General features: G+C 38.5%; 1 protein-coding gene across 1 annotated transcript in view; it reads left to right on the forward strand.

The window, feature by feature from the left end:
- PPP1R3A (protein phosphatase 1 regulatory subunit 3A) overlaps nucleotides 1-18,755 on the forward strand; it is a 34,988-nt gene extending 16,233 nt beyond the window's left edge. The window contains exons 2-4 of the mRNA XM_048964071.1: nucleotides 5,875-5,933; nucleotides 6,042-6,178; nucleotides 8,392-18,755. Coding sequence (XP_048820028.1) covers nucleotides 5,875-5,933; nucleotides 6,042-6,178; nucleotides 8,392-10,908 — 2,713 coding nt within the window. The 3' untranslated portion in view covers nucleotides 10,909-18,755. The remainder of the gene's footprint in view (nucleotides 1-5,874; nucleotides 5,934-6,041; nucleotides 6,179-8,391) is intronic.
- The last annotated feature ends 1,042 nt before the right edge of the window (nucleotides 18,756-19,797 follow it).

A 19,797-nucleotide genomic window follows, 5' to 3' on the forward strand; every position in this document is an offset into this window, starting at 1 on the left:
AAACTGTAACTACTCCACCCATTACAGAAAGATTAGCAGCTCATGGCTATAGGCCCAAACAATTTCAAACAAGACCAAAGTACCTACTGTGGTGAAGTGAGCATTTCTGAAAGTGTAATTCTCAGGGCATACAACTGTATATGAAATAGGGCTGGACTGAGCATAGGGGACTATGAAGTCTTATCCCTAGGGAAACATGTTGTATGAGCCCAATCACAAAAGTATGCTTCTATACTGAGACCTTCTCAGTTTCCTCTGTCTGTTACTGTCACTGAAAAATTGGTAAAGGATGTACTTTTCTAATGCTTATAAATCTTCTTGTAAGTTTCCACAGGGCTCTCTTTTTATTAATATATTAATAGAGTTTTGCTGGTTAATATCTTTCGTACCTTCTTATTATTTATTAAAAGAGGACGTTTCTTTCTCTTCTCCAACTGTATTTTGCTAAGCTGAAAATAGAAATGCACTGTTTGTCTCCTTGGATATGATTTTCATCTGCTCATCTTCTTGTAGTCCTCTTCTGCGCCTGTTTCAGCCTGAAATAATCTTTCCTGAAGTTCTTGAACTGGTAAGGAGTTCTTAGCAGTGCCTGGTGCTGTGGTATGAACAATTACTGGAAATGTTTTGTTACAAGGCATATCCTCCCTGATATATTACCAGAGAATCTTGCTTGCCTTGTTACAACATCCAGTTCTTGTCGGTGGCTTGGAAATGTTGTCCAACAAAAACAAACTCAAATTTTCCTTATTCATCTGTTTCTTCCAGTTTCTGAGCCCTCATTTTGCAGCAGAAACTCTTTCTAGTCCCTAAATGTATAACTTGGCACTTCATAATTTTGAAGTGCATCCCTTATCTATTATTCTGATCCTCCAGGCCTTAGATTTCTTCCAATCCTCCTCTGTGACGGTGATGTCTCCCAACTTCCTATCTGCCGCAGATTTAATTTAACTTTGACTTTTTGTGCTGTGGTCTGTAATAAAATGACTGAGCGATCACACGGCTGGTCCTCTCGAATTCCAGGGCGACGTCTGCCAGCTCGGCGCAGCCAGTCTTGTGAGGCCCCTCTTGGCACCGAGCTCCTCTCCCACCTCTGAGCTCCTGCTCTGATCTCCCTCCTCTCCAGTTTAATTAATAAATTTCCCATGTGGCTGCATAACAAATGCTTTAATGAAGTCCAGATAGATCAGATAACTGATTTTTAGACAGGGGAAATACAGCAATCTTAACAAAGATAGATATTATCATGTGAGTCTGGCATTTCTATGTCATTTTCCTTTATCTGTGTTTATTCTCTCTTTTAAGCTTTGTCTACTGTGAAGACTTTTTGAAGACACCTGGGTCCAAAGTTGCCAGGCACTACTTTTAATTTTCCTAAATCTTTTTCCTTGTCTCCTGATGTTGTTACAAAAGTATCTGGACCAAAATGATAGATTTGAATAGAAAAGAATTTCAACTATGTGTTATTTCCTCTCTTGGGTCTGTCACTATTTTGAGTTGGAGATTATCTGATTCTCTTAACTGGAGCATATCTAAACAAGTTCTTCTCCCAGACTGAATTAAATAATACCATTTTCTTAATCTATTTTCCCATCAGTTATACCTTGCTCATAGTGTTCCTCTAAATGAGACTCTGTCCCATTGCCAGCACTGGGGTAGAAAAGCTTCAGAGGTCTTTTGATTGTGGAATTATACATAACTTATCTGAAATCTTGGTCAAACCTCTCTCCTCTAAAAATCCTGTTTAACTAAAAAAAGTTAATTCAACATCCTTGCCATATATTAGTTTATCCCAGTAACTTCTGAAGACAAAACAATGCTTTTTTTTAATTTTTTTTTTTTTTTTTTTTTTTTTTTACATCACTCATATATTCTCTACTTACTCTTCATATCTTTAGGTGATCACCTTAAGATTCAAATTTACATTTTTCTTTGGGATGAAAATTTTATGTAACTTTGAGACTGTTGAAATCCTTTCCATAATGTCCATCAACTCTCCAGTCCTCTCAGTCCTACTAAATAGTGCCTGAGCTTCGCATTTGTACTCTGTCTAAGGGCAAAATTATACCCATAGCCTATTTGCATTCCTACTTCTTTTTATCACTCAGTCCAAATGAATGGTATTTCCATCAAGAGTGAATCATATATGCAAAATTTTTTTTGAAGCAGGTAGAAATTCTCAAGTTTCTGAGGAACTGCTCATACGAAGGAAAAAAAAGCCAACTGAGCTTCTACAGGTATGCAGGTACTTATTTTGGAGGCAAAAGGCACTGGCTGATAGCAGGAATTTTTCTAACTTGCATTTTTGTCGGAATATCTAGTTCCACTTAAAAGTAAAAATAAGCATTTTAAAACTGACTAAAATTAAAAATTTTGTGCCTCTCAATACACAGTGTAGGTACATTTAGATCCCTGAAAACCAGTGAGTTAATTAATTTAAAACACAAAAGCTGAATTATTCTAACAATTTGCTTAACTAACTAGACAAGCAGCTTCCATAGAGAACAAAGAAGAAAGGATACTCTTGAAAAGCAGTGTTAAAAACTGATTAAATGTTTTAATAGTAGCGATTTTTTTCCTATCTATTTATCACTGTTTGTTGAAATGGCCAGTATTTATAGGCTTTGGGGAGACATTTCACTCTTTAACATCTACATATACCTTTCAGATTTTTCTTAACTTATATCTACTATGGATTCAGCACCTTCATAACATTTCTTGGATTAAAATAGTGTTGTTAAATTACTATTGTTTTTTGCGTCCTGTGATCCTCAAAGACTGCAGTATTAATATCTTCAATTTAGGTTAATTTCAGATTTCCCACTAGAATAATTATATGAGGACAGATATTTCTGATGTAGAAGTAAAATAAGGAAAATAGTTGTTGCACTGAATTTCCCTGCAGCCATGCGTTTGCAGGACAGAGCTGCACAAATTACGGGTTACAAAGCAACAATCTCTATAAAATTCAGTGCAACAAGAAACAAGTCATGTTAGAAACCCTGAAATGGTGCACTATTTTCTTTTGCTGTGGATTCATGCTGTGGGGTTATATTATCACTGATATTTATTATCTGTTACAGCTGTGAAAAGAAACCTGTGGTCCAGGGCTTTAGGTGATACTGGAACAAGGGACAAATACAGCCAAGTAAAACTGAGGTGCTCAGGTCACATAGAATGTGGTGCAGTCCCAGCTGCTAAAACTCGTTAGCTACTTCCCAGTTTGGATTTGGAGTCACATTGTGGGATTCAGTTCAGCTTATTTTAGTTATCTAAAACTTCTGATTTCAGCCTAAGGCAGTCACTGTAGATTTCTTTTATGGTCAGTTCCTCCAGAGGGAGAGAAGCTCCTTCAAAGGATATCTCTCCATCTCACTGGTGATGTCCCAAACAGAGGAAGCAAATTTCTCTTCAGAAGCGTTAGTCTCTCATCAGTGATGACAGGAGTGATGTACACAACTGCCTGAGCACAGGTGCTTAGGAAAGTAAGACTCAGAAGCTAAGACACATTGTGGCATCCACCTCAAAGCATTCAGAAAAGAGGTTCTCCTTCTTAATAATCTTATTCAATAGTGTCTGTATTTTACACCAAAAAGGTGTTTGTCAAAAACAAAGATAATCACTGGATAAGAAGCATGTGCAACTGGGGACAGAATCCAGTTCCTTTTTTTTCTTCTAGAAATGAAGAATAAGCTAAACAGTCATGCTAGTACATCCAACTTCAAGAGCAGCAGTCACTTGGGTAGTTTTTGGATGTGTATGCAGTGTATTTTTTAATCTCCTGGGGCTGTGATTGAAGTTGAGTGTGCCACTGCATTTTGCATGCAAGCTCCGCTGATAGTAGACTATTACTTCATATACAGGCATCCCTTTTTCTGGGAGTGCTTCTTGAAGGACTAGAGTGGGTCACACTCCATTTCTTTAAGGAGCAGGTGAGGACTCTGTCTAGCAGCAAAAGATGCCACCTCTGCTTCCTGAGAGTTATATCCATATAGCTGGAAGCTGCAGGTAGCCCTGAATCTGCAGCCTATTGAATCTACATTCAAATGAAGGCTTTGAGATGTTTTTCCCCCACTGGTTAAAGGTAGGAGACCTTCTGCTCAGCCCATGTGGTTTTGAGATCATTATTTTTGACTCATCTCACGTGCTACACAGAGATTTGGTTCCGAACTTAAGGCTTTTGCAGATACCCCGTTAGCAACTAGACTTTTGTATGTATCTGTCTCATGATTAAGCCCCAACCTACTCCATATGGCTAGGTTTATGGACACAGATGGCTGAAAAAGTTGCAAAGGGATGGAACAAAACAGGGTTCTTCATATAACATTAAGAGTAAAATTAATATATAACAGTAACAGTAAAAATATAATGATGAATCAATAATAATCAGTGATGTTTTACCTTAAAAAATGCACAGATCTGAAAATAAAGGTCTTTCTCTGTCAGCCTCTGCAGGATGAAATGCAGATTATTCTGATTACAGCAGCTGTTGGCAGAGGAAAGTACAACTTGGCGTGAGTAGGAGAGGGAGAAATGTGTGGAGGCTATACATGTAGCAGAACTCAAAAGTGATGTGACATTCATATGGATAACAAGAATATTTAGCATTATTGCGATTAATGGGAAAAAAAGAACCACTGAAAGAGTGTTAAATCTGATGCCTTAAGGACAAATGTCTAACAAAGCCCAAGAAAAAATTTAATAGGGCCATTCAGATTACCCCATATCTTTTCCTAGAAGAACTTTACATTTCCCCCTGAAGTACCTGATGGTGGCCAGGGTCAGAGATCAGATGCTACATTGGAATGATCTTCTGTCTGCTTTTGTCTGGCAATCCCTGGAAAGGCGGGATTCTTAAAAGTTGGTGACAGTCAGTGTGTAGTACCTTTTAATGAAGTATAAATTTAGCATCCTCCTTTTGAATTAAGCATTTTAAGTGGCAGAGTTAATGTTATATCAATTTGAATGGAAAAAAAAACACCCTAGAATAATACAGAAGGGGGAAAAGATTAATATTTGAAAATTAGAAATTAACTTTCAGTAATACAGGTGGACAGCTGGCTGAAAAATGCATAAATTAAAAACCTACAGAAAAAAAAAATCCAGCTCATAGTGAAAGCATTGGGAGTGACATAATAATTCACATTTTATATAAGTCGCACCCTTTTTACATTTTTTTCTCCTTTTTACTAAATGTTGCAACCCATGTGAACAGACAATTGCAACTGCTATCATTTTGCATTGGTACTGATGAGGACAGCAGGTGCTCAGCATCTCTCTGTAGGTGTTTGTTGCGTTGGACCTGACCTTTGTTTTCACAACAGCACAAACAAAAAGTGCATTGGCTTCAGGGAAGCAGTATTCATTCCTATCAGCCATCCACAGCTTAGCAACAGGATCTATACTGTATGCACACAGAGATAATCTTTTGATTTGTTTCACGTTACAAATATGTCTTTTTCCAGCAAGCTCTGTACACAAATATTTGAAAAATATAAACAAGTGAGAGTTCCAGTCTCCTGTGAACATGCATCTTTGCAGATTGTTGTCTGACCCCAAAGTTACTCTTGCCTGTCAATAACCCATCTAATTACCTTTGTGCTACTTTCTCAGAAAAGGCCTGAGAAAACCCATCAGCTTTGTAATGTAATTTGAAGGTCAGCACATTTTCATTTTCTTGGCCAATTCTTTCTTTGTCCAAAAGTTAATATCAGGTCAATCGAAGAAACTACTTTTGATAAGCTTGTTATCTTCAGACTTTCAAACAGCATTCAAAATTTTGTGTAATTAACCAGATGTCTTTCTAGCTGAGTCTAAGAGCAATTAGAACAATATTTTTCTGCAGAATAATACAGAAAGTTTCTTTTTGTTTAACAGCAAAGAAGAAATATTGGAAACATCAGATGGTGACATATGGAATAATTCAAGGACTTCAGGTACTACACCTGGTTTAATTAGTTCTTTCTTAGCGTTCATGTTAATTAAAGAAGTGTAACAAATAATCCCATGGAAATTATTCAAGCGTGTTTTTGTTAACTCTTCAGATGCAAACATCCCAGAGATTGTTTGTTCACAAGCAGAAGACAAAGAGAATGCACCAGCTGATGAAAATATAAAAGATAAAATTGCAGATTACAACCAGGGTGATCACGAAGATGATGAAAAAGAATTAGAGTTGCTGGTAAGTGTTATACAATTATATCTACAGTATTAAATGATATGAATCCATTTACGCTTCAAAGCTGGTGAAATGCCCCCTTTTAACAGAGCTGACTGATGTACTAATTTACAAATGTAAAGCCTTGGTCTGTACTTTCATTGAATTTCTAACTGATTCGACAATAGAAGGTGCTTTGATTTCAGCATAGTGCATCAACTTTTTCTGGTCTTAAATTAATGACTTCTCCCTTTTACCTCTTTACCAGAGGCTCTAAGTGACGGTTTGAAGGAATTAGAAGGCTAATATTTCAAAGATCTGTCATCCTAGTTTCTGGGATAGGTACATTCTTGTAGAAATGCTGTATATTTGGTATAATTCTTTTATTTATGCTACTGTTTGCTTTTAGTTGTTTTTGAAGCATAACTATGTAACGTTCTGTATGAACAAAATACGTATATTGATATAGCACATCTTTCTATATCAGCATTTGGTACAAAATTTGTTATAAGAAATTTTACGCTGAGTGAACATTCAGTCTGTTTGGGTTTGTGTGTGTGCATGTGTGTGGTTTGGCTTACATTTTTCAGTATGAAAGAAAAAATAGCAATAAATGAGACACATACAGCAATTTATTATTCTCCGTGTCTGTTCTAAGCTCACAATCATTTGGGTGCATAGATTTGTAATCATAGATTATAACAGCTATCACCTGTGAAAATGTGAATGCTGGATCAGGAGAGGAAGATGAGAACCATTTTTTTTTTTCCTTATTAATAGAGAGAGAATAAATTCCTCTTATTTGAATATATTTTTTTCTTGCCTTTTCTCCAAAAAAGTTCAAAATTGTTGCCTATTGTGGGATATTTCACTGCCTGGAAGTCAACCTGTCTCTCTCTTTTTTTTTTCTTTCATGATGAAACATAAAAAAGGAGGACCTCAAAATCCCTTGTTGTTCTCAGTCCACTCTGTTACAAAAAGCAGGATCAAATATAACCGTTTGTTTATCAATTGCTAGGATTGTCTGTACAATAAATGAAGGGGGAGCTATAATTTAGATGTTAATTTGCACTATGCGCTCTTTAATGAATTAAACAATGAAGGCTTATAATAGATGGAAATACAACCAAATCTTTGAAACGCACAGGCATTGGCTCACAAGACAGCTGTGCAGTTGACAAGTAACATGAGCCTTATGTGAGAAGAAGGGGAAATCGTAAGATTTGCATATAATTATTGAGATCATGCAAATGTCAGTTATGAGGAGGGGAAAAAAACACAGGCATCTCACTGTTAAATCCTGACAGTTGGCATCACCGAAGAACTCAAATACACTTGAGCACTGGGTTGGCAGAGGGTCATTAAAACAGAATTTGCAGAGACATTAGCTCCCTCACTTTTCTTTGAGTGACGTTTTACTATTAATAGTTTGCAGAGGCTTTGCAGAAAACATATTAATAAGAGAAACTGTAACGGGGGTATCTACAGCAAGTGCAAATGCATAAAGGGGTGCCCAAGAAGCTAGCCTCTAATTGATCAGCTAGTGCTATCAGTGTGACTGTGCTAAAGTGAAAAGAGAGTGCAATGACAAGCAGCCATAGCTGAATAATACAATATGATATATGGGAGCTAGGAGGGAGAGTGATTAGTTTCTGGCCTTTTACTTTACTAATCTCATTTCCAACTCATGTCTTACTAGATTGTCTAAAATCAGTCTGGTTTGAAGCCTGTAAAATGGTCCCTGGGAGAAATGAAGCAAAGATAATCCTTACAGTATTTGTCAGTGTGAAATGTGTCTTTGTTTTACTGGACAATGCTGTACATTACCAGGCTTTGATGTACTGTATCACTGCCCTCATTTAAGTGCCAATCCTCCCCCTCCCCAATGCCTCTCTCTCTCCAAACCTAGAACCGAATGTGCAGAGAATGAATTAGCCTCCCTTTAAGGGAATATTCTCTTCAGATTTAATTTGTATAAAATGCACTAGCAGCTTACTGAACTCATGAATAAAGAGAGAGGGTTCTGAATTCTATTTTATTTCCTGCTCCTTTTAACGCCACCATAAAGCTCATTACCTATGTTAAAAAATACATACAATGCAAATTTTGCAAATGGTTGGGAACACGTTTCCATAAAAGCTTTGTTACCGAAAACAAAACTTTCCATGACAAAATCCTGCCTGGCACATTTTTTGTAAAGCCTTTTTTGATCATTCTTTTCTATTCTATTGTTTCAGCTAAATCAGCACTTCACAGGAGCTAAAGGTACCTCTTCCAGAGATGAAAGGAATTTAGACACAACAGAACCAGTTAATTTTCGAAGTGAAACTGTAAGACTGGAGAAAAATCTAACCCACGTAGAAAGAAGCAGTGACTTGCTGAGGCACCCAGTGCCTATCAGTTCCTTATCTGAAAATACTTCACAAGTGATAGGAGAAGAATTAAAAGGCAATGCTAAGTATTCCATAGGAGGTTATAGTAGTCACCCATCAGAAAAGGAAGACTCTGCTGGCTCAGCAAGCAGCAGCAAACAGTCTTGGGATTCTACTGGTATCAGTGAAACCTTTTCATCGGCAAAATACTTCCCTGGAACAAAGCAGAATGAGGCTATCAATACTGCGGCTACTGTCTCAAGCCGACAAGGAGAGAGCCACAAAGATATTACAAGAGGTGAAGCAGATAGTGCCTCGGGAAGTAAGATGATGGAGAGGTTATTCATCAGTGAGGATGATACCTCGAAAGAGGCCTGTGAAATGAGACCAGCAGCCATTTCTTCAGTGCATGATGAATCCTTGCAATTAAAAGCATGCGTAACAGGAACGCTGGATGGCAATGCTAATCCAGCTCCAGAGCACCAAGTGCCAAAAATATCTCACCAAACTCTGGATTCATTGTCATCAGCTGCTGACAAAAACAAAGGAAAAATTGAGATGATTGAAAGCAAAGTTCAGGCACATTTAAAAGGAGATTTACATGCCGACACTTTTGCATACACTGATGTCTCAATGGATTCCACAAAAAGCCAATGTACACACAAAAAAGGAGTTTGTGAATTGTCAGAAAAGAATTATAACACTGATACAGAGAAGGAGAAAAGAGTCATTGAAATAGCAGATTTAGCACTAATTGGAGAGGAAGAAGCACCCGAGCCTTTCAAGTTTCACAGAAAACATGCCTTCAGAGCATCGTTCCTGCCAGATGAAGACAACAAGTACAGAGCCAGGCCTGCACAAGCAGGACCTGGGGCTTACTTGCCAGAGAATGAAAGCAGAGCTGAAGATGCTCAGGAACACAGAGGATTCACAAGGTTAAAAGACAGAGGAAAGACAGAGAATGGAAATAAAGGAGGACTGACGGGGACAGAAAGTGGAGAAAATGCCACTGGACAGGCATGGAAGCGAGCAGATAGTGGGGTGCGGTGGGCAGCAGGGAGTGATGCAGGGGCTCAGAGCTCATGTACCCAAGAGTTATTTACCTGCCAAGAGGCAGAAAGCTGTGAAAAGTCTCCTGTCTCCGAGCACAGTATTAAAGGGAAAGCAGAAGCAGGTACAGCTTATATAATTAAAACAACATCAGAAAGTGCTCCAGAAAAAATGTCTGCCAGTGAAAAAGCAGTAATTGCTAAGCTACCTCAAGAGATTGCACTAAGTGACAGGCCCACAGAGGAAAAGGAAACAGCGTTTGATACACATGAAGGGAGAAATGATGGTTCACATTATGCTCTTTGTCAACTCAACACAGTGGGTGTATTATATGACACCGAATTTGAAAAGGAATCAGTTTTAGATATTTATAATGCACGTGTACATGAAACACTGCAAGGAGAAACGATGTCTGTATGCAACAGCGGGGAAAAATGTGCCAAAGCAAAACCAGACATTGGAGATATTCTGCCTGCAGAAGGAGCTGTGAAAGCTTCTTCTGCAGAAAAGAAAGAAGGCTTGGGGCAAGGCTTACATTCAGAAGTATCTAAATATTCCCAAAGTGCCCAGAAGCATCGCTACAGTGAAGAATTGGCAGAGCTCTATAGCGAAGAGAGCTACCTTGGAACACCTTCCTATTTGCATGTCAAAACTCAAACAAAAACAGCAACTTCTGGTACAAACACTATGCCCAGTTACCACTATAAAAGCCCTCCACTGTCGTCTTCCACAGCAGACATGGACCATCCATATATTCACTCTGAATTCAAAGTCATTGAAAAGGTTGTTGCCGAGTCAGGATATGATTTAAGTCTCCCAAATGAAATGAAACATATTAATAAATGCCTCTTTCCTGAAGCTGAAAGAAAAGAAGTACCTTCCACTTCAGACACAACCGTTGCTAGAGAAGATAGAGGAAGCAATATAGGTCAATGTTTCCATCAAGCAGAGTTCAAGCAAGAGAAGTCATTGAGGCCAGAAATTTCAATTAGTAAGGCTACCAAAGAAGTTGCTGGGAGAGCCTCTGATTCTCACCATTTAATAACTGAGGGGAAAACACTAAATTGGCTTGATGACTCACAGAATGAAAAACAGAACATTTCTCATTCTGCAGATGTGTCTGACCAGAATAGTGAAGAACAGATGCTGTCTAGTGAGACTCCAGGTTTAAAAGAGATTGGTTGCAAAATCTTTTGTTTCTTCTTCTTTCTTGTGTTTGCTGCAACACTTTACCACTATGATTTGATGGTTTGTCTTGCACTCTACCTGTTCTCCTTGTACTGGCTCTACTGGGAAGGAAGAAGAAGCAAAGAGTCTGTCAAGAAGGAATAACATTATTTGATTATCAACCGTGCTCAAGATCCATGGTCAATAGTTTCCAACCCCTCCGAAGCATTTCCACTGTTAAAGAGATTATTCATTGTTAGAACCAAAGCAAGGTTTCTACTGAAGCATCTTTTTAAAAAGATTACATATGAAGTTGAGCCTTCATATACGTAATTATACTGTAGGACCATCATGTTTGGATCATTAAATACCTATATGAATATGAGATCTGAAGCACGTCAAGTTAAAATGAAATACAGCTGTTGCTCTTTAGCACACTATGAAGAGGCAATGCTTCATATCTCTTTAGCACTTAAAAACACCATTTTGTTGCATTAATTTCTTTTGCAGTTAAGCTTCATATTTTTCAGAGGTTTTTTTTTAAAGATTTTGTGTAGTACATAAAAACACAGGGAAAGGTGTAATAACTAACTCAGTATTTTGGCACTGATACTGCAGTTGATAATCTGCTAGTGTAATTAGTCAACACTCTAAGAAATATGACATCTGATGATAGGTTAATTGTTTTGTCCCAGATTTTTATTTCATTGTTTTGACTTAGTGCTACAGTGATACACCTGTTTGAAAAACGTAAGGTTAGACTCCAGTTGCATCATATAGCTTTTTGGATGTAGCTGTGTAGATGAGCAGACATGCTGTTTCCACCCCGTGGCTGAAAAGATCGAAGCCCACAGCCACAGGCTGTTTATGCACTTCCACAAACATTTTTGTTTTATTTGTAAATGAAGATTATGTAACATGATTGAGAATTTCATTGAACTGAGTGTTATCCCAGGCAAACGCTTTGAATTGCATTTTTTTTTCCACCAGTGTTGCTTGAGCATATCTAAAAAGCATTAAATAAATTTTACAAAGGAGTGCTATGACTGTGTTGAGCATGTCTGAATTAGGCTTATTACTTTTTTCTATGGCTTGTTACCTAGTGCTAATCATAACCATAGAAAACACAGGGCTGGTGGGGCAGAAAAGCCTATTGTATGCCCTAAGAAGATCCCACAGAGACTTAGTGCAGCAGGCATTATGTTGAGCAGGCATGCTGGAGGCTCCACTGCTACAGCGGTTCTGATCTGTCACGTAGGGTCATGCCCAAGGTTTGTCCAAGAAAAAAAGACATGGAAGGATTACGTTGCAGTACAGCCATTTTCCAGATGATGGCCACAAATGCCATCACAGGCAGTATACTAAAAGAAGCACCAAGGCGACATGATGTTACTAGACCCCTAGAATTTAAGAAGGAAAGGTATTTTAAGCTACATTTGTTTCCCTTTCCTCAGCTCAGTACTGCCAGTATGGAATACCATGCTGATTGTGAAAGGCTTGTTTGCAAAATATGGCTGAAGATCCATAATAGTTTAGTCATTCGGTTGTTAGTTTAGCTCTGAAATAAATGGTTTAAAACTTATATGTTTCAGGGTGCTAGGAGACTCTGCTACAGGGAGTACCTTGGCATTCTTGTTCTCCAGAGGGGTTTAACTTTGGAGCTCTGTGGGAAACATGCATTCAGTGGGAGTGAGCAAACATGGGGGATCTGTTGCTGATGAGGACGCTGACAGCTGTATACCCTGACAACTTTTGACAGCATCCATAAATGAGTTTTAGTGATGGGATGGAGGTACTTAGGAGGGACACATAAGGCTGTAATACTGTTGTGGATCTTCAAAGGTACTTAGGAGCTAAATGTTCATTGAGATAATAAATTAATTCAATAGACATTAGGAGCTAGGTCCAATAAAAAGTTTAGGTTTATAATAAAATCAAGATGGAGGCTGAGTCTGTGTAATTCCAAAATCACAGAATGGCCTGAGTCAGAAGGGACCTCAAGGATCATCAAGTTCCAACTCCTGAGTATACAGTGATCTCAAACTCTTCTTTACCTGGAGACCACAAACACTGAAAGAGCCTAGCCTTTTTATGGCACACATAGGCACTTTCTTAAAAGAACATGACATTCCTTTACTGTTGGCAGTTTGCCCTCTGCAATTTGATGGATCCGTGGTCTAAGAAGTTCAACATTTAAGCCTTTCTGGTTTAGAGAACTCCAGTATTATGTAGGTCTCTCCAAAGTAATGCCTCCTACATATTTCCATGGAAACTACAACGGGTATACAAAGAGCACAATAACACTATTTGATAGAACAAATTCTTAGCTGCAGAATACTATTTTTCCACAAAGTCAGCACCACTGGCTATGCATTTTCACCAGCAATGAACAAGAGCCTGCATGCCATGCTGATAAAAATCTGTACTAGTGGAGGTGACCCACCGTTGCTGTCACCACTGCTGCAACTCATCACCCACAACCTCAGTGTGCTCACGTCCATTGTTGAGTCTCCAGAAATATTTGGAAAGCATCAATGAATGTCAGTGGATGCCATTTTTTCCACATGGAGGAGTTCAGTAACACATCTTTGCTTCACACGCACTGCCATGTCAGACACTATTCTATCAGACTGCCCCTCTGCTGCCATCTGTCACACGGCAACAAAATATAAAGGTATACTGGGAGGAAGGTGCAACCTCTACTGCCATACCACCACCATCTGCCTCTGATATTATGGGACAAAATAACAAACTAGGGGGCATTTCTTTCAGAGCAGCCCTCATAGTTCACTTTCTGGTACAGTGGGGGCTCTCAAGTTGAATTTGGTTATTCTGACAGGATAAAGGTCCTCATTGAGAGAGCTAGTGAAGAAAGCACTCTCCACCTGTCCTGATGAAATTGTTACTGTTTACTCTGGCCTTATGGCCAGAGAGAACAAGAACACAAGACACATCGTACTGTAATATTTAAAGTAATCTGATCAGAAAAAAAAAATGTTTAGACAGAATTCCCTGGTGAAAAACTTTCTTATTGTAATTTAAATTATACCTTTTAAAAGAAAAATGCAGAAAACTCTGAGTGAGGATCAAATCTCAGGTTTTCACCCTTTTAGGAAAATGTGCTGTCTACTAAATTGTGGGTTTCAAATTCAATGTTTGAATATCTTCAGCTTTACTGAACTTGGGCATTCCATCCAGTAGGATGTACTTTGACAATCAGACTACTATTGTTTTCAGAAGGAATCTGGTTCTCAGGACTTGGACGTACCTGAATGCATAGATGGGCCCTCACTTTTTCAACTGAGTTAACTGAGAGTGGTTCACTGCTCAAAATTTTTGACTCTCCATTTAAGGCCAGAGACTTTTATTTGCAGCCCAAATCCAAAGCATTTTCTTCTCTCAGACCTGTGGTCCAACATATGAGATCTGATTTTTAGAGAAATCTAAATTAGATCTAGTCCAAATGCTTGAGCATCTGACAGAGCTAAATAACTGAATACCCTGAACACAAGCCTTATTGGAAGCAGAGCTAATCAGCCCTGCCATTGTGGAAGTGGACAAGTCTGCTTGTGGCTTTTGATTGAAACCTGGGGAATCCAAAGAGTTCAAAAACTACATACATTAGGAAAATTTGTGCTCTTTGCTTGTTTGACCTGGGAGCCAGGATACCCCGGAGCTACGGGAACCTTTCTGTTCTGGCTCTTTGTTTGAAATGTGCAAGCTGAAACTGGCATCTCTCATTTACTTCAACCCAAAATGTTTGGTTGTTTGTTAAAGATTCAGCTCAACTGATTGGACAGCAATAAAAGGGTACAGGGATAATCAATATGCCCAGGATTATGGGTGGATAAAAGTAATTGGATTGAATCAGTCTCTGGAGACTTTATTCCGGTCTGCCATTTTAACACATACAGTCATTCAGAATTGGAATTCAGGGTAAATACTTGAATGTTAGAATAAGCATATTTCACCTACATACAAGTGTTTTATTGTTAGCATTTCTCAGATTTGGAATAGGATTTTTATGTTCTATATTTAAGATGTTTAGTCATCGTATCGTACTTTATGATTGCAAAACAGGACTCTAGACTGATCTCTGAATACAGGTGCCTGAACTTTTAACATCTTATGTACTTAAAACAGCAGAGCAAGTGATTTTATCTTTTTTATTTATCATTTGATAAGGTATCTTTTAAAAATCCTCTTACTTTTGTTTGTAGTATGAAAACAACAGCTTCATAACATTCTCAAAATATTCAACTCTTACTTATTTCAAGGAAGAAATGATGTGTCGATGCTTTGCTGCCTACTAGGCCTTAGTAATATAATTAGTAGTTTTATTTCTAATAGTTTTAAGTTATTTCTTCAGGCTTCCCTACAGAAGGAAGATATGATCTCACGTGACAGGCCCATGGCCACAAAAGGTTCAACTCTTACACAATATAAAGATTAAAAATAATATATACTGGAAAAAGGCTTGCTTGCTACAGGTATACAAGATAACTGTTTCCCATACCATGAGAGGTATTTCCCATCACTATTATCTGAACTGTACATGTAACAAATTAATTTTCATATTACAACATTTGCAATCTATTGAACTCACTTACGTAGAAATCTGGGGCAGCAGGGAGAGGAGTGGGAAGAAGGTCTATATCCAGATACCTTGCTAGGAGATAGTGAGAACAAACTACATCATTAGTTCCCAAAATATTTGATGTTGTTAATTGCTTTCTTTTCCTTATCCATCAGTGACTTTTGTTGTGACACTAGAAATAAGGCTGCAGAAATAAGCTGTAGGCTTCCAAAGGTCCATGTAATATTGAAAATGAGAAACAAGGCATGCAGAATCTTAACTAAATCTGTAAGGAAAGGAAGGTTTATACAATATTGTTCTGTGTCTGCATTTGTTTGTTGTTTTTTTTTTGTACCTGAGTGACATCTACACAGCTGATTTAAGCACATAAGCTCTCTAGTCACCAGATCCATGAATGAGAATCAAAATAGACATTGTGTTGAATAGGGAGCAGCCAAAGTTATCTAATGGGAAACCCTGATGGCAGAGTTGGGTCTTATACCCTGGCCATGTCAGGGTGATTAGATACTTACGCTGGGTTGCAGGGAAATATTTTTATCAGATCAGATTTCATATCCTGCAGCCCTCTTGTGCAGTGAAGTAACTAACTAAGCCGCTACTTTCATAAGCAGAACACTGCAGAAAACAATCTCAGAGTTTTGGGACTGGAGAAAAGTTTAACCTCTTAAAGCATGCACTGGAACGTTAGTCTAAGTGGGAACACTTGGATACAGTCCCTACTCCAAGACCAGTTTGAGCATTTTTTGTGTGAAATTCTAATCAGATCAAGTACAGTATTGACATGGGGATTTTCGTATCTCCTCAATCAAGTCACCTTTTTCCTTAGTGTGTAAAATCTACCTGGCCTACACTATGGTTTTGTGAATCTGCACTGGACTGTAGTTCTAGCCATGAAGGTATTGTAGGTAAAGGGATAACATCACCAATGCATAAACCCACTGTACTCTTTGAAGAGCTTGGTTTTGTACTTGCACTCTATGGTCAGGCCCCTCTTGATTAAATATAGTCAGGATTGCTCAGTTGAGTTACACAGACTGGATCAATGAACTGAACTTGCAGTTCTTCTGAGAGCACTGTCAGAGAGCAAAGGAGACCATAGACGTACCTAGTGAGGGGACTCATGATGTTCTGCTGAACTAGGAGATCTTGATTCTGCTGAGGATTCAGAAATGAGGTGGTAATCCAAAGCTTTGAACTTCACTGGGATGGGAGCAATTTGTAGACGAAAATTAATAAATTCAGAAGTCTGAGTTAAAACAGTATTGATGAAAGAGGGTGGGTAGATTGAAGGAACTGGTAGTTTTTGTGTTTTGAACAGGCATGGATTAAGTGAGTTGAATCATTTAATGAGTGAAGTATGTAGGACTTAATAGTACATGCAAAACGTGTGCATATGTGTATAAGTGATGCAAGTACAAGAGGGCAGAAAGGTGAAAGGCGAATTCATGGGTGAGCGAAGAAGAAATAATAAACAGAATGGCTAATTGGAAAGTTTCTGAATAGCTTTCTCTAAAAACATGAGAGTTTAATAAAGTTATGAGTAAGTTGTGCAGATAATATAGTATTAGCTATACTATAGCTAATCAAAGTAGTAAAAATGAAAGTATAAGCTAACTTCCTTTAGTAACTGCTATCAGTTACTACTTAATGCATTATGGCAGATAATATCTTGCCCTTGACCGTAATATTCAGTGATTTCAGATCAGAGTATGGCTCTGCGGACCAGAACCAAAGACTCATTCTCAGCATACTATAGCCCTTCATTTACTCAGCTCAGACCTCAGTGACAGGAAGCTATGGGTGTTGGCACTGAACAAGGAATGCGTAGTACACATCAGGCTATAGATATCAGTGAGAAAATTCAAAAGCGTTTGTAAGTAAGCAAGCTCTCATACTCCCTGCGTGGCCTCATACAGCTCAGAACTATCTATGAGTTTCTTTATTTTTTTGACTAAAGAAGGACATTCAGATTTGCAGGGACCATAGCACACAAGTGTGCCTTTGCATATCCTCTTCTGTGTGATGGAAGGGAAATCATAGGATCTGTAATCTCACATACTGGTTGTATTTACTCAAAAATTTCTTCTCCTTTTCACCAGGGGAATCTTTCTGGGGCTGAGCATGCCAACCACTTGTTCTCCTGGCTCTGCCTTCTCCAAGGGAAGACGGAAGAATGCTTCATACTTCCATACTTCCCCTCTTTCTCTGAAGTGGGAATGAGAACTGCCAAGGGATAGATAGTGAAGGACTCAGTTTAATAATTAAGGTCCCCTTATAAGGAAGGAGTGCCTCCCTATTCCCAGGGCAATCAGGGACAATTAGAAGCAGCCTGAACTCTTTAAATACAGCAACAGTGATCTGTTTGGGGAAAAGTCCTGGTCAAACTCCTCACAAGCTTCTTATTTCTTCATCCGAGCTACATGCTTTTTTGTTCCCTTGTATGGCATGGATGAGTCGAGATCCACCACTGACAGGTGACAAGAATAGGAGGACTCTGGTGTACATTTCTTGCCTCCCTAATTACTCCAGGCTGCTCAGGGGCAGAAGAAAGAAGGAAAACAATAAGAGAGGAAGCAAACAAGCACATCTGCATTGTTTCATAGAGGTTCAGAAAGAGGAGAATTCTGAATTTGGTTGAGCTTGTGACCAACACATCATTGTTCTCAAAGACATGCTGCACTCCAGAAAAGGGCACAAACCCAGGCAGTGCCTTTTCATTTTCTCCTCCACTATACCAGTAATAACAAAAGCATCAGTAATAGAAAGCCAGTTGATTACTGTTGTGTTCCTGGGAGTAAAAGCAATGCCTCTGTTAGCACTGCAGGCAACGAGGGCAGGCTGCTGCAAATGCAGAGCATTTGTACACAGCGGCTGAGATGTGCCTGCTTTGCTGGGGTATTTCACGGACACCCACTTGTGACCATTACCAATCATTTAAGGCACCTATGTCCTGGAGCACAGATGCTTGCCCTCAATCTTATGCTAATGTGTGCGGTAAATTGCAAGTACACGGTAATGAACTGTTTTATTCATTACATGATATGTAATTTGGTATAAAGAAACATTTAAATAAGCTGTTCATTGTCTTGAAATTGTCAAACATTGTGAGACACAAAGCGCAAGAAACTCAACACTAGAAACTGCTGCTGCGACCTTTTAGACTAGCTGATCTGGATAGACTTACACCTGTAGCTGTACATCATCTTTTAGCACGGACATATCAAGTGAGAAGCAAACCATATTTTTCAAAAAGTGTGTTGACTGAAATAGAAAAAAGCAATAGCATGACCTGCCATGAAATACTTTCTTTTTACTTCTACAAAAGCGAAGAACTTACAAAGTCAATAAACATTGATTATAAATTAAATTGATGGCAACTGCAATCTCATTAATTTTAATAAACAGTACAAAATCATTTTCTGTTGTATGTAAATAAAGCTACACTTTTTAGTACGTACTAAGCATCACAATTTTCACATTTATTTGATTTGTGTGATATTTAAGATAGTCATACTGTTGTGGGCAAGTCATCTTCACTGCCTGGGAGTTGCCTGGAGAAGGGCCCAGGTACCTACAAATTCGGAGTGTAACCCACAGCTCTCTATGTATATATAGTATAACAGTCTCACAGTATAATGCCTTTGTGCTCTCTATGCAATGCAACAGAAAATGAGGCATTTCAGAATGACATCTCAGAAACGTACTGACTGCAGTCTCATCTCTGTTTTGAACAGAAACACATCTGGTGAGTCTAGATAAATCCTGAATCAGTCAGAAGCCACGAGTAAATGTATGTGGTGGGGAAGAGGTGCCAGTGGTCTGCAAACCCTTCCCCTGTGAGATCTCTGCTCTGAACTCCAGGTTGGGAAAGACTGGGCTGCCCTACCGCTCCTTGCACAGCTGTGTTTCCTTCTCCATGCTCTCAGGGAGGAAAGGATGTCAGCTGTATGTCAGGTCCCCTGATGGGGATGGTCAGGGCGAAGTGTGGATCCTGCCTTACAGTGGAAAAAACATCATGAGTCACTAGATTAGGAGTTTAGATTTACATAACACAGCCGCATCCAATTCTTGTTTTAAGCACTTGAGACCTTTACAGAATATAAGCTAACATTGTCCAGACTCATCAGTGTATGAGGACAGACAGCAATTTGGAATTAACGTTAGTGTTACTCTTTAATAAATTAATCAATTCCTATCTTGTTTGTTTCTCAGCAGTATATTGCCTCCTGCTTGATAGCAGAGCTATAATTAAGAGAACTTTCTTTTCAAGCAGCCCATTCTTTAATACTTACATCCTTTTAAACATTCAGATTACAGTAGCGCTCACTTTCAATTCAACATTACACTTAGTGCATTTGGCTTTTCATACTTCTGCTGAGCACAAAGGCATTCTTATGCAAATATATAACATATTTTACTCATGTGCAAATAGAAATCACAGGATTATTTAATCTATT

The sequence above is a fragment of the Lagopus muta genome, chromosome 1 (genome assembly GCF_023343835.1).
Source record: "Lagopus muta isolate bLagMut1 chromosome 1, bLagMut1 primary, whole genome shotgun sequence".
NCBI classification, from domain to species: Eukaryota; Metazoa; Chordata; class Aves; order Galliformes; family Phasianidae; genus Lagopus; species Lagopus muta.